This window comes from Acyrthosiphon pisum, chromosome A1 (genome assembly GCF_005508785.2).
Source record: "Acyrthosiphon pisum isolate AL4f chromosome A1, pea_aphid_22Mar2018_4r6ur, whole genome shotgun sequence".
In the NCBI taxonomy this organism is placed as follows: domain Eukaryota; kingdom Metazoa; phylum Arthropoda; class Insecta; order Hemiptera; family Aphididae; genus Acyrthosiphon; species Acyrthosiphon pisum.
The window spans coordinates 62990463-63004949 of record NC_042494.1 but is presented as its reverse complement, the minus strand read 5'-3'; the positions used below and the strand labels follow the sequence as shown (position 1 = coordinate 63004949).

General features: G+C 28.7%; 2 protein-coding genes across 4 annotated transcripts in view; one reads left to right on the top strand and one right to left on the bottom strand.

The window, feature by feature from the left end:
* The window catches only part of LOC100163442 (venom protease), a 14102-nt gene extending 490 nt beyond the window's left edge, over nt 1-13612 (bottom strand). The window contains exons 1-10 of one of the 3 annotated variants that reach the window (XM_008184184.3): nt 13445-13612; nt 12831-12986; nt 11393-11542; nt 11171-11298; nt 9268-9621; nt 8995-9142; nt 6443-6609; nt 6134-6235; nt 5863-6011; nt 5347-5791 (exon numbers count right to left, since the gene is read on the bottom strand). In XM_008184184.3, the coding sequence (XP_008182406.1) occupies nt 5630-5791; nt 5863-6011; nt 6134-6235; nt 6443-6609; nt 8995-9142; nt 9268-9621; nt 11171-11270 (1182 nt within the window). In that variant the 5' untranslated portion in view covers nt 11271-11298; nt 11393-11542; nt 12831-12986; nt 13445-13612 and the 3' untranslated portion in view covers nt 5347-5629. Of the gene's footprint in view, nt 1-5346; nt 5792-5862; nt 6012-6133; nt 6236-6442; nt 6610-8994; nt 9143-9267; nt 9622-11170; nt 11299-11392; nt 11543-12830; nt 12987-13444 lie in introns of those variants that run through there. The other 2 variants (XM_029487365.1, XM_008184183.3) reach the window with 2 other exon arrangements.
* On the top strand, nt 112-3142 carry LOC100573177 (kelch-like protein 12). The gene is made up of 6 exons (XM_029487366.1): nt 112-1149; nt 1312-1453; nt 1517-1623; nt 1974-2101; nt 2174-2349; nt 2422-3142. Exons 1-6 carry the CDS (start codon nt 1059-1061, stop codon nt 2630-2632), a joined length of 855 nt encoding a protein of 284 aa, XP_029343226.1. The 5' UTR covers nt 112-1058; the 3' UTR covers nt 2633-3142.
* Nucleotides 13613-14487: the final 875 nt, after the last annotated feature.

The following is a 14487-nucleotide window of genomic DNA, read 5'->3' as shown; positions in this document are numbered from 1 at the left end:
TTATTAAGTTAGTTTTTTGGACTTTTTTGCATTTTTACATGTTTTTGAATGAAAATTGGTCATATTTTATAAAATTATATTTTAGTAAACGTGTTTTTAGGTTTTTATCAATCGAATTATTACGATAATTTCACATTAGGTATTTGCAAACCATGGTTCCTTCTAATTTTTGTTATCTGCTGATTTTGTTTGGTTTTTTGTCGATTTCTATTGCTATTATTAATCGTTGATCATCAACGAACGACCGTTGAGTGCGTTGTGTAGTCAATTCATCTGGATTCCGATCAGAGTGACTAAATTATTTCAAATCTAAAGTAACTACTTATAATAATTTGTAAGTGATTAAAAAAATATTAATTAATACATTTTTTTTTGCATATTTTAAAGTTTTTATTCCATATTTTTGGCGCATAATTAGCGAAATTAAAGGTAATATTATAGCGCATATTTAGCGATATTTAAGGTAATGTTATAACACATATTTATGCAATTTTAAGTACTATAAAATCCCCACCCTGATAATCACTAATTTCAGAAGTACATTGTTGGTCTTTACAGCTTCTGTACTAAAATGTAGTTGTACCTATTTGTAATGATATGTTCACACATCATTATAATAAATAAACTAAAATCTTACAGAATAAGAAATAACAGCCAGACTGTCGTTCGTAGAAATCAGGCATCCCTAATAAAACAATTGTCACCGACAAAAAGGTCTTTGCCGCCGAACAGAAATCTAGTTCGGGGAAGTACAAAAACCTTTGACAAAACCACCTACCACTCTCTGGTAGACATATCCGTGTCGTCTCTTAAACCAGTGCATGAGCACCAGCCACCGAGTAACAACCTCTCAAAATATCAATACCGATTTCAACGAGCGACAACTGGACTTCTTATGTTAAGCCAAAATTAGTGCGTTCTTTATTTCGATTTGTATATTTAAAGTATTACTTTGTGTCACCTAAATCTAAAAACTCTTACAACATAATTCACGAACAACTGGGAATCAGGTAAGGCATTTAATATAATATTTTACATTGATTACAGTATTACTTTATATGTGCATTTTACATAAAATATATTGTACGGTGTATTTGATCTTATTCTCGAATACACGATCTCGAGAGCCCTCCGAACATCTGAAGGAAGGTAATAGCTTAATTTTACTATTTGAACATCTGAATTAAATATAACTATCGACAGGAGTCATATTTATATTATTCTTATTTTTAAGTTATTACACATTATAAGTTTTAATGATGATGTCAAAATTTATCAGAATTTTAAAATAATTTAAAGGTGTTATTTCAGTAAAAAAAATGGACACCTTACAGACTTCATTATGTGAAAGTGATTCAATACAAGTTCTGACATCCAAAGAATGTGAACCAACAAATTTTAAAAATAACTCTCACTCAGTCAGAATACTGGAAGACTTACAATCTCTGCGCAAGTATGTTGACAGTGATTATATCTTCATTTAAAATAAACATCAGTAACACTTTTTTGTTTTTAGAAATGAAGTTTTATGTGATATTAGATTTGAAACTGATGATGGATGTGCAACGTTTGGTCATAAAAATGTTTTAATGGCAGCTAGTCCATATTTCCGTGCAATATTCAGTAATTATTTTGATAAGAGCATTAAATATATAATTATTGTTAAGGGTGTACAAAATCATAACTTACAGGAAATATTCTCAAGCCCTGCGTTGATTAGTCAGATTTCGTTATTTTCTATTTAAAAGAAGAGAACATTTTGAAGGTCGAATTAAAGCTCAATTTTCAATTTGACATATCAATGAGGCGTGAGAGATTTTCTTGTAAAGTAATTTTTGTTAATATAATTTAACCCCTTTAACCCCCCTCCCCCACCACTTCACCTTAATAGATATCGGGCAGTAGTTTAGTGGAAAAGTATTATTATAACAGGTCACAAGTAAAATATGAAAATATATTTTCAAATTTTATAGAATCGCGAAAAATTTGTAAAACAGGCAACAGCACCGTTAATTTGAGAAAATTAGATTCTACCGTCTTACAACTATTAGTAGATTATATTTATACGGGTGAAATTATGGTCACAAAAGAAAATGTACAGGTATATTAAAAACTTCATTTTTTATCGCTTAATAAAAAATTATGTTAAATGTATTATTGTTGATTTTTCAAGGGTTTGTTACCAGCTGCGAACCTCTTACAGTTAGATTTTGTAAATGGCGTATGTATTGAGTTTTTACAAAAACAGTTGAATGCATCAAACTGTCTTGGTATCAGAGCGTTTGCTCGTTTACATAACTGTACGGAATTGGTATCGAGTTCTGAAACATTCATTAAAAAACAGTTTTTGTATGATTTAAATAATTTAATTTTTTATATTATTCAATAATAAATAAATTTTATAATGTTATTTATTTTCAGGGAAGTGGTTAATAGCGATGAGTTTCTATCATTATCATCCGATGATGTGGTTAAGATAATCTCCTTTAATGACCTTGCTGTTCCATATGAAGAAAAAGTAAGTAAACTGCAATATTGGTATTATAATTGTATGGAAAGTAAGTTGAACACAAAGAGTTCTATAATAACTATAATATTTTTCTATGCATTGGTTGAAATTGACCATTCTTGAATAGTCATACACAACAAAAAAATTGTTATCCTGTGAATTAGGTATATACTTAATTATTGATAGATGAGTATAGATATTGCAGTGTTATAGAAAAATAAGCTTTAATGCTACGCCCTATACCTTTAAATGTTTATGTAAGTCCATAATAAGTTATACAATAAGTAAATTTGAAGTGATTTGATAGACGGCGGAGGGGGAAGTCACCCAATGGCGACACCCGCACCCAATCTAAATCGATTTAACAAGAGAATTTAATATTTATTATTATAATAATAAATCACATATATCGTATAGTAGAGATGGAGAATTTACGTAAAAAACATCAGTAAATTTATCAATAATAAGTGGCAAAAACGGTAAAATAGAATTTAAGATTAAATAATAAAATTTCTTAGAGCCATCTTTTTTCATCAGTAAATACGATTGTTATTTCTATTGTTGTATTTTTGAATCTTGATAAATATAATTCTTTCTAATAGTAACAATAACGAACTAAAGGTGGGTAAGTGGATGTCACTCTGCTGTACAGTAGGTTACAAGTGGGTCACTGTATAATGGATGGTATTTGAATTCTATGATATAATATCATTGTATAAGAAAAACGATTCTGAGTGGAGACGGTATGTCAGTCTAGGTATAAGACAAATTATATACTTATATCTATATGGTATTAAAAAAAATTGATACCTATAAAAAATAGGTAGGTACCTATAATAAATTCCAAATTAATCATATCAAAATATCCATTAGGTACTTATAACGCGTTATACATCAACAACAAGCCGTGATACTATATAATAGATATTGTTTTTTACGCCGATATACTCCTACGAAACAGGCGGTTGGCAATATCGACTTGCAGTGTAAATGACTAGTAGGTAAAACACAGAAGGGTGACCCACCGGTGAATAATACTGGCGAACAACAAAATATAACACTGTATGTATCAGTCACGGCTCACCTACGAGACGCCTAAGAGAAACAATTTATTATAATATACACAGAGCAGGTAAATAATAAATAAAAAGGTCGCCCCAATATAAAGTAGTATAAATTACAAATGAATAAAATTACAACATTACAAAGTATACATATATAAATGACCTGATCCACTGTCGATGGTATATATACTAGATAGGTGTATTCCTGGGAGATTACGGCTCTGACGTTGACCAGTGAACGGCGGCACGCAGATGATTGAGGCGGTGGCACACTCGGGGGGGGCACACAGCACTTGACGTGGCTGGCTCGCTCGAATGTTAACGGCGGCACACAACTGTCGATACGCACTAATCGTGGCGGCTGCACACAGTTATTTTACTGATAACACGATACGCAGCTGACGTGAAGACGGTGTAACGGGCTGCGCGCATTAAGCGTAGCGGCATCATACCACGAGAATTGCAAGCTTGGTGGACACGGAAAAAGACGCGAAGGTCACCGAAGCTGGGCCGATGTCGCCGTCAGGGGACCGCAGCGCTAGGCCACCCAGGCGGCTTATAGAAGGTTCCGCGCCGCTGGCGGTCAAGTTGGCTCAATCAACCGGTGGTATGACAGTCCGCGTTCAAACAGATATATAATACTATAGGTACTTTAGAAGTTTCAAGTACCCACGAATAATATTATACAATCATAACAAAATAACTAAAAAAGTTATTCTAGGTTTTTAATATGTAATTTCGTCCAAATTTGAACTTAAAATTACTATAAAAATAAACTGTGATTATGTATTTTTTAGATTTTTTGGTAACAGAATTAACTACTTACGTGGAATCTTGTTTTAAATTTTCAATCCTTAGATATAATAGTTGAACATTTTATAAATATTTAACTACAAAATAATTTTTCAATTTTAAATTTGATAAATTTTGTGCAAACTCGATCTTTAAATGCTCATGAAAAAAAAATATTGCCAATGTATTTTTAATATTTTTCAACTGCTATTGAAACAATATATCAGGAGCCTTGTATAATATTATTCGTGGGTACTTGAAACTTCTAAAGTATACTATTAACTATATATCTATGATAGCAGGGGTGGATAGGCCCATAGGGAAAAAGGGATTTTCCCTGTGGGCCCCGTCTATGTTTATGTAGGGGGGCCCACTCGGGTGTACCTACACATTGTTTTTTTGCAAAATAAAATATTCACCAAATAGAAATAATTTAAATTTAAAACTATTTTTTTTTATATAAATTATTATTACTGTTATTTTTAACAATATCAGTATATAATAATACCACAGATCAACAATTTGCTTACGAGTCTTTAACATAGTACCTATCTTAAATTGTTATCGTTAATCGAAGACCGAAAAATCCGACCGACTGTCTACCGCGAACACTTCACGTTTTATACTATGGTCATTTGTTTAAGAGTTGCACCAAAAACCAAAATCGATATTTTCGAAAACAGATTTTGCATAAAAATTCCAGTTTTTCCTTAATCTTTTGTTTTTCACAACGCTTTTGAAATCACGGGGAAATTTTTACTTTTGACCCTCCACCAAGTACCAACTAGATTCACTTTCCTATCAAAACAGATACTGTTGAAGAAAATCCAAGCACTTTTACTGTCCTAAAAAGTGATGACAGATACAAAAAAAAAAAAAAAAATAAAAAAAAAACACACATCATTGTAAAATCAATACATTCATCGTTCCACTCAGAATCTAAAATAAATTATTTCGCCGTAAAATATTAAAATCTATAAATCATAAACCACAATTTATCATGTTTATTAAAATAGGTACTAGGTATACATTTCGCTTTAAAGTGAAATACTTAAACCTGATACATACCTGCTTAATATTTTAAAATAAACGATTAAAATAAGAATACAAATATTATCATTTTTAATTACGAAAAATCATTTTTAAAACAATAGATGTTAAAATTAAGTAGGTAGTTATCTGAGAAATTATGAATTTGCTGTAATAGTAAATAGATAAACTAATTGCACAAAGTTTTCTATTAAACAGCATCATTTAATGCAATTTAACTGTAGTTCATGTTATCTGCGATCCATTCGACAAATGATGCCACCCTAGTATATACACCTGGATAACCTGGTTCAGCGCACTTAAATCCATAAGACACAACACCCACTAAATAATATTGGCTACCACTTGGCCACATTAAGGGACCTCCGGAATCTCCCTGAAATAATAATCAAAATTATAAATATTTTAAAAATGCACGGTACAAATTATTAAGTTTTTAATCAGCACCTGACAAGCGTCTTTTCCGCCTGTTAAGATACCAGCACACAACACTCTATCATCGATAACTGATTTCTTGTTGGCAAATGCTCGTTTACATTCCGAATTGTCCATCACTGGTACTTGAACTTCCATTAGATGAGTAGAACTTGGTCCCCCTAAATAATAAATATAATATTATTAAAACCAAATTTATAGAATATACATTAATATTTTAATTTACTGTAAATCCTCTTAATTGTACCTATACTCTATATTTATATATTATTTGGTTACTTACGAAATGATGTGGAACCCCATCCGGCCACAAACGGTACAGATTTAACCAACTTGTTGGCTCTATGATGTGATAAGATGGGTAAACAGATGGGTTGAATAAATTCTAAAAAAAAAATATATCGTTTATGTATAATATACAAGTGATTTAACATTTTAAATGTTAAGTAATAATATTCCAACGTTATGTTAGAATATTATTTTTGGTTTCTATAAAAATATAATTAATGGGTATCCTGACACCCCCAGATACTTAAGAAATGTACCTATTATACTAGAGACTAAATAATTAGTAAATATTGAAAATACTTACGATTAAATCTAACACTGTTTTCTAATTTTAATAATGCAATATCAGTGGTGTATTCTTGTGCGTTATACCGTTCATGTGTTATTATACGTGAAATTGCAACATCTATTGGTCCAGATCCATCATTTACTTTAGGATCTAAGTTCAAATCACCTAAATGCGCAACAGCCCTGAAAAACTAAATAATTTGAAGCTACGATATTTGATATTTAATTATTATCAAAAATTAATTTGATATAAATTATTAAATTGTTTTTAATAATAATAATGTTTTATATTAGTTTGAATAAATTCGTTTGACAATATTCTATTATAAAACCAATGATACAACTAACATTAGGTAAGTGGTATAATAATATTATAGAATCAACCCACTGCCTGTAATCTATTGAATATATTGTTAATTTTTTGTAACAATGTTTTGTAGTAAAGTGTTTTACTTGTTTGACTACTCGATAGTAGTTCGATATTAGATTCTTAAATAGGTACTTACATATTCAAAATTTCAAGAACATATTCAGCTTTGAAATTTGAAATAAAAAATGTATGATGCCATTCAAAAAAGTAAAACTGTGGTTAAAATAATCACACAGTATAATATATTTAAAAAAAAATATTATATGTACCAAGCTAAAGAAATGTTTGATTTGTTACATAGAAATTACAATAATAACATATATATAATGTGTAAAAAAACCGGCCAAACCTACAAACATTTTTCAATTTAAGCTCGAGGTGGTGTAAAGATTCCCGAAGAAACAGTACCACGAAATATATATATGAACGGCGTTTTCTCTGTAAGAAATATTATCGATTACAGATAATAAAACACTACAACCAATGCTACCTAATATGTAAAGTTTATACTTTATAGTCATATTTATATACTAGTAAATACTTGTCAACGTGTGTATTTAGTCATGAACAGTGAATATTGTACCTACCAATATTGGTATTGGGTAGCAGTGGCGTATTTACGGGGGGGGGGGATATGGGGGATAGATCCCCTCCCTTGACCTTTTTTTTTTGCAAAGTTAAGTTTACTTATTTTCTGTATTTCTCAATAGGATACTACTTTTAAGTTTCAAGTAGGTATATCTGTTTTCTAAATATTCTAGCCGTGGTAATTTGTTCGCTTTGAGATACCTACTATACGCCACTAATCGTTCGTGACATATAAATATCGAAAAATAAAAACATATACATCTATGGTGGTATGGTAACTATATTTTTGAATTTTCCGCGAATTATTTTTCATGCATGATGAGTATTTATAATAAACCCGATAAATAGTCGGTAAATAAACAAAATTACCATGAAGACTGTAGATTTACCATAGAGCATGGGTTTATTTTTAGATATAGAAAACATTGTATTCACCTCTGGGTTACATGCTTTAGATGTTTTTGATAAAGAGTTTTATCCAAATATTCATGAACTCTTTAAAATATTTTATACTTTGCCTGTATCAACTGTTATACACCTGAACTCAAGTTTTTATTAAGTATTAAGTCTTACCTAATAAATAGTATGACAGAAGTAAATATTTTATCAATTTTCCTATCTAATATTGAATAATAACTATAAATTAAATAGTAATTATTATATACTTTGTTTTTTATAACCGACTTAGCCCGTTTTACAATCATAGTTTAAACCTCGGTTCAGGAACTAGAACCTCACCGAAACCCTTATTTAAATTAATTTAAAAACCAGAACTTTAACGGAACCGATACTTTTACTTGACACATTTTTTTACATAAGTAAAAAACGAAATCAGGTAACAATTTTTTTATTTTTTAAGAACCGAAAATTTTAGTTTTATTAGGGACCGAATAAGAACCGAAACCGTAAAGATCATCAAAGTTTCAATCCCTGCCTCGGTTACGCTTAACCAACTGATTTTACAGTCGAATTCCGCGGTTTAACATTAGTTTAACTATATTATAATAAGGTCCTTTTATGTGTTGGCTTTATTTGCACGTCACTGATCAATACAATAATCATGCCATATAAGGTTATTGATGAACTGAGCATCCAAAAAAATAGAAAACGGGATTTTGTTTGTATTATAAAGCAATTTTTTTTGTTTAACTTATTAAACACGGGATTTTCGTTAATATGAATTTATAATAAACGCTATTAGGTACTAAACAATTTGTGTTAATTCTCATTTCACCTTGATCCACACCAATCTCAACAAGTTAGGGGATTTTAAAAATGTATTTTATATTAGTATTTATTGAGTGTACCTATTATTATATATTTCATCCCCCCCCCTATCAAAATTCCTAAATACAACACTGTTGGGTAGTGAGTACTGAGTAGTGGCACGTACATAAATAGTACAATATTATGTAACCTGCTTTTCGCACATTAAATTTGATTCAATAACATTTTCACATACTATAATATCCTTGTCCATAATAATAATAATCAGGACATAATAACCTTAGGTATGTGATAAGATACTCATTATGTCAAAATATTGTAACAAAAGAAACTATTTTCAACTACTTTATAGACTGAATGAACATATTGTTTTATACACTTACAATTTTCGATTTCCAATACCGACGGTGCAGTGGGCAGCTGTTAATACGTATCTTTCTGATATCAAGGCACCGCCACACAGCCATTGGTATTCGGTAGTTGGCCTATTAAGATCTTGATACCCAAGTGCTGCCATCCAGGGCCAAGCACCTGAATACATTGAAAAGTCAATATTTGTAATTATAATTTATTAAATCGAATATAATGTTCTAAGTATATATTTTGTGAAATTAAAACACAAAAAATTACAATTTAATTTATTTTCAAATGTTTACCTAATTCAGCAGGATTTCCTCCGACAATTCGAACGTGAGTAGAATTGGACCGCCCACAAGTTTTTTGAGATGGCAATTTGATTGACGACACTGTTTCGTAAATTGCTGATCCTGTCGAATCAGGTTTGGGAGTAGTTATCCTTTGAGAAGTTTCAGTGGCGTAGTTAGTTGTGGTAGGTTCATTCTCCAATGGACAGCATACCTTAGGATCTTTACCCTCATATCCACACATAGAGTTTCTGAGAAAAGTGGCAATAGAAGCATTGTGTCTCTGATTTTGTAATAGATAACGTAACGTTGGGCATCTTTTTATGTTAATGCAATTGCCGTTAAGATCATTTGGCGTGAAACATTCTAAAAATTTAAGCAAATAGGTAAATTATTTTTAAATAAATAAATTAAATAAATCAAAATATAATTGAATTACTTATTGAGTAATTTATTATTGTTGTAAATTGTAATAGTATTGTTGTTTATTTATTAAATATTATATATTGGCTACAATTTACAATTCTTTAAAAAAATATCTTGAGTAAGTTTTATTAATATTAGATTCAGATTTAACAGAACTTCGTGAATATTATTATTATAATACATATATTTTTTGAAAAGTGTGTTAAAAAAACTCCATTTATTTATTGGTTTAACTGGTTTGATATCTATTACCAGCTATACACCTAAATGTGTGTGAAGTTGACTTAACATAAATCCAGGGAATTCATTGTACTGTAAAGTAAGTTTCAAATGTACCATTGACATTGCCACCTACTGGCTTACAAATAATAAAATAGATGACTATAATAGTAATATAAATATACCATATTAATTAAGATATAATTAGTAATATAGACCATCTTCGCTCAGAATCGTTTTTCGTATGTAACGATTTATCATTGAATTCTAAAGTGACGCTTACATTATAGAGACTTACTCAATCAAAAAAGAAAAACAGTCGATTGATACCTATTATAAGTATTGTACCTACAGTAGGTTACCTGCTTTCTCCAATATTTAATGAATTATACTAACTTTAAAGTGAGTACGTAGGTACCTATCGGCTATCGTGATTTATTAATAATTAGGTACAAGATTAGAATTCAGAGTCTACTCAAAGGTGACAATTTTTTCAGGGAGTTATCATCTCCTTAATTTCTTATCACACAGATGAATACGGCTTTAAGGGTATAATTATCTTGACTGTCCAGTTTCCCTCGGGGTATTATAAACTTCGCTAATAAAGTGCTTATAGGTAATTGTATAATGGAATATAAACTTTAAGAATTAACTAATTGGAATAACATAATGTGAACCCTAGCTTAATTTAACTAATAGTCAATGAAATAAAACATTTTGATTGCATAACAATATGGGTTATGACTACCAATTTTCAAAAATTACATTCTTTGCTCAAAAAATCTTTAAATCTATATAGGTACCTAATACTTATTTATTTCTAAATATTATGAATTATAAATATGTTTAAAGCCTCTTGCCTTGATTATTTTAAATGTGTGATGGAATGATACTACATATATAATAATTTATTAATTACCTACTATTAATACAAAGCCGGCTTGTTTTAAGGTGAGTAAAGTGTGCAGAAACACAAATTCCCAACGGTTAAAACGTAATTTCGTTTTATCTCATAATATTGTTTTTCAAATTAATCAAAAACATTTTTGTAAATAAAATATATAAACAAAAATCGACATCTATTCAAAGAAAAACTTATATCATTTGAAACAGATTTTCTGATATCTCTAAGAACAATCTATGAAATTTCCATAAAAATCGGTCAGACAGTTTTTGAATAACTTGACTACATAACCACACATACATATACCTAGCCATTTATATATAGATTCATAAACATCTATATTTTGTAATAAAAAAAAAAACTCACCATTATTGTTTTGTGAGTTTTGAGCCTCCACACTTCTGTCTCTGCCAATCCCCAGACTGAACACGAATACCATACAAATAATTAATTTACCTCTGTCCATGATCAATTAAGAAGATCAAACTGCGTACCTAAACACAAAAATATAAAACATAAGTGTAGGTATAATTAAATATTTAAATTGCCCACGCCGTGCTAAACTCAATAATCAAAGATTCATTTTACCTTCGGTGTTTATACTTCTTGATTATGTTGCAGCTGTGACTATAATTACGTGATAAACGTGTTCATGGGCATTGATTACGTCCGATCGAAGGTAATCTATATTTACAATAATAAATATACGTGGCCTAGACGTCGTCAGCAAAGTAATCCCTATAATGATTTTTATTAATTTACATTTCAGACTCATTTATAACTAAATAATAATACAATAGGATTAGCATTACAATAGGTCAAACTGATTAGGTAGCATTGATTATTAGGTATACCTATCGTCAAAAAAATATATAAAACCAATCCATGGTTAATAATATGTATATACACTTATTTTTAATAATAATAATAATAATAATTCTTTTTTCGAATTTCCTAGTTTTTCGATAGCCCCTCAATTGGTGATTATAAAATATCAAACTTTTAGCTAACGACATTATCTGTGTTTTCTTGATAATGTTGTTATTTAAAGGTTTGATGATAGGTCGATTCCCTATAATGTTAAAACTGACAGAACCTTATTGAAATTAGCGAACGAATATTTGCTATGTCGTACAGTCGTAGACACGGAGACAACATACTGTTGTCGTGTTGCACGTCATGTGTGTGCAAAGTCCTCTTAACTAGATTCATTTCTAGATACCTTCGTGAGTATCAAATTAATGGTAAAAAACAAAAAATTAATCAGAAAATGAATTATGCATTAACATATATAGGTACCTACATGTTTAACCACAATGTTTGTGCCCTTCGTCCATAACTTTTTCTCCGTCTTATTGTACAATTATATAAATGTATTAATGTCAATTTATTACCTATGATATATTATATTGTTCACATGTACCTATCGTATTGTAATTAACAAGATAGTCAAAGTACCTACTTAAAAATTTTATTTTATTGTTCACGTCACTTAAATATTTGGGGAAAGTAAATTTATAACCAATTAATATATTAAACTACTAAATATTCATTATTTATTCATAAAATTGATCACTTATCTGTCATCAATTTATCATAGATAAGATCAAAAATATATACCTAATTTTGTTGAAGTTTAATTAAAATAAATCAATTGGATTATTATAGTTTTAGCAGGTAGAAAGGTACACATACAAAATACATAAGTATTTATATTATATTATTATAGGTATGTATACTCAGTGTAGAAATAATTTTCTAGTCCAATATTTTAAGAAAATAAATATTAAAATATCATTAACCTAACGCGGAAAACATTTACCTATTATACTTTTATATTTTATAATTTTATGTAATATTAAAATGGTATTGAAATTGTTTCTGAGACAAATATAATAAATTAGGTACACGTAACTATAGTATAGGTACTACTTAAGAGTTATGTTAGTGCTCACTGTGATGAAGACATAATATGTATAAATGTATATAACAAAATAAAAAAGTTAATCAGTATATAGGTACTTACCTACTAACTAAAAAAAAATATGTTATGAAGGAGATATTATATTTGTCATTTTTGTAACATTAGCCTATTGAAGTTAAAGGTTAAATGCTACACCAACTATAATGGCTCCATTAAAACATTTAATTACGCCAATGTATATTCCACCCCGCAAATTACCTATTAAAATGGTGAAAATCAATATAAGTTATATTTAATTATTTATCTAATATTTATTAGCAATATCGTAAACTTATAGTCCATACTGAAGGTCTAGGTCACGATTTCAAGGTAAAAATAATTTGATAAGCAAACAAAGAAATTCAAGTTAAAAATATTTGTTTTTCTTTTATATAGTGCATTAGGTATTTGTTATATTTGTTATTTTGTATTATATTTTTGAATAGTATAGAAAAAAATACGTAGGTATAATAGTAAAAGGCTCGTTCGAGTAATTTATATAAATACATATTAAACGCATATGTGGTTATTTTTAATTTTGATGTTTTTGTACCATAAAATTAGTAGATAATTTAAAAATTTAAAATAATACATTCAAAAGTATTTTTTAAATACTACTTTATCATCAATTGATATGTTAATACATTGTATACATAAAAGAGATTTAAAGTTATTACCTGTTAATTTGTTGGTGACTTCTATTATTCTGACTTAGTGTTTATTATAGAAATATAATACATAACAGCATAGTTTGTCTAACTTAAATTAGTTGTACCTTGTACGAAAGGTAAGAACTATGAAGAAGTGATCAGTCATACGCCAAAAGAGATACTAATAAAATAAGGTAATTTAATAAATTATTAATATCTATTATGCTCATCAGTAGTAGCAAATCCCACCTCCGATTCGCTTTGTTCAAAACCGGTCGACTAATATGATTTTAGTTACACGTATATTAGTTAGTAGCGCTACAGCTTAAAAACAGGTTTCCGTTTATGTATGAAGAAAAATTTGTTGAAAACAGATAATAATAATTAATAATAATAATAACACGAATATGATTATAATATATTCTAAATTGTAATTTAAACGTAAAACTTAATATCTTAACAAGAAACATATGATGAATATTATGAGGTAACCCCACTACGTCACAAAAATAATTTTGTTTTCAATAAAAGATAAGTCGTTGGTATGTACACAATTTGAGGCCTAAGTAAGGGGAAGAGTTAAGACAAAAGAATATTTAATTTTTGATCGAAAAATGTTAGAACATTGTTGAAAAATATCTTCAAATGCTATTAAAATCGGTCAATTATTATTTATAATGTTATACGTTTATTTTATATGGAAATAATTTATGTGTTATAAAATTAAAAATAATAAATTAGAAAATGATAATCACATTTTAAAAACATAACATAAAATACTGACTATACGTAGTACACATTCCTAATAGTAGTTGATAAAAAAAAATAATAATTTCATTATATTTTGGGAAATATTATTAAATTATGCTGACAGTGATATCGAAAATAAAAAATATTTATAAATGCATTAGGTAAATATTAATTAATCCGTAAATATTATTTATTTAATTTGATTATTATGTTGCTTAGATGATTTTACTAAAGAATATTATAGCAATATTTTATAGTACAGTGTTGACTTGAATTTTTTAACATTTTTTGAAACACTTAATAGAAATAATTTTACTGTT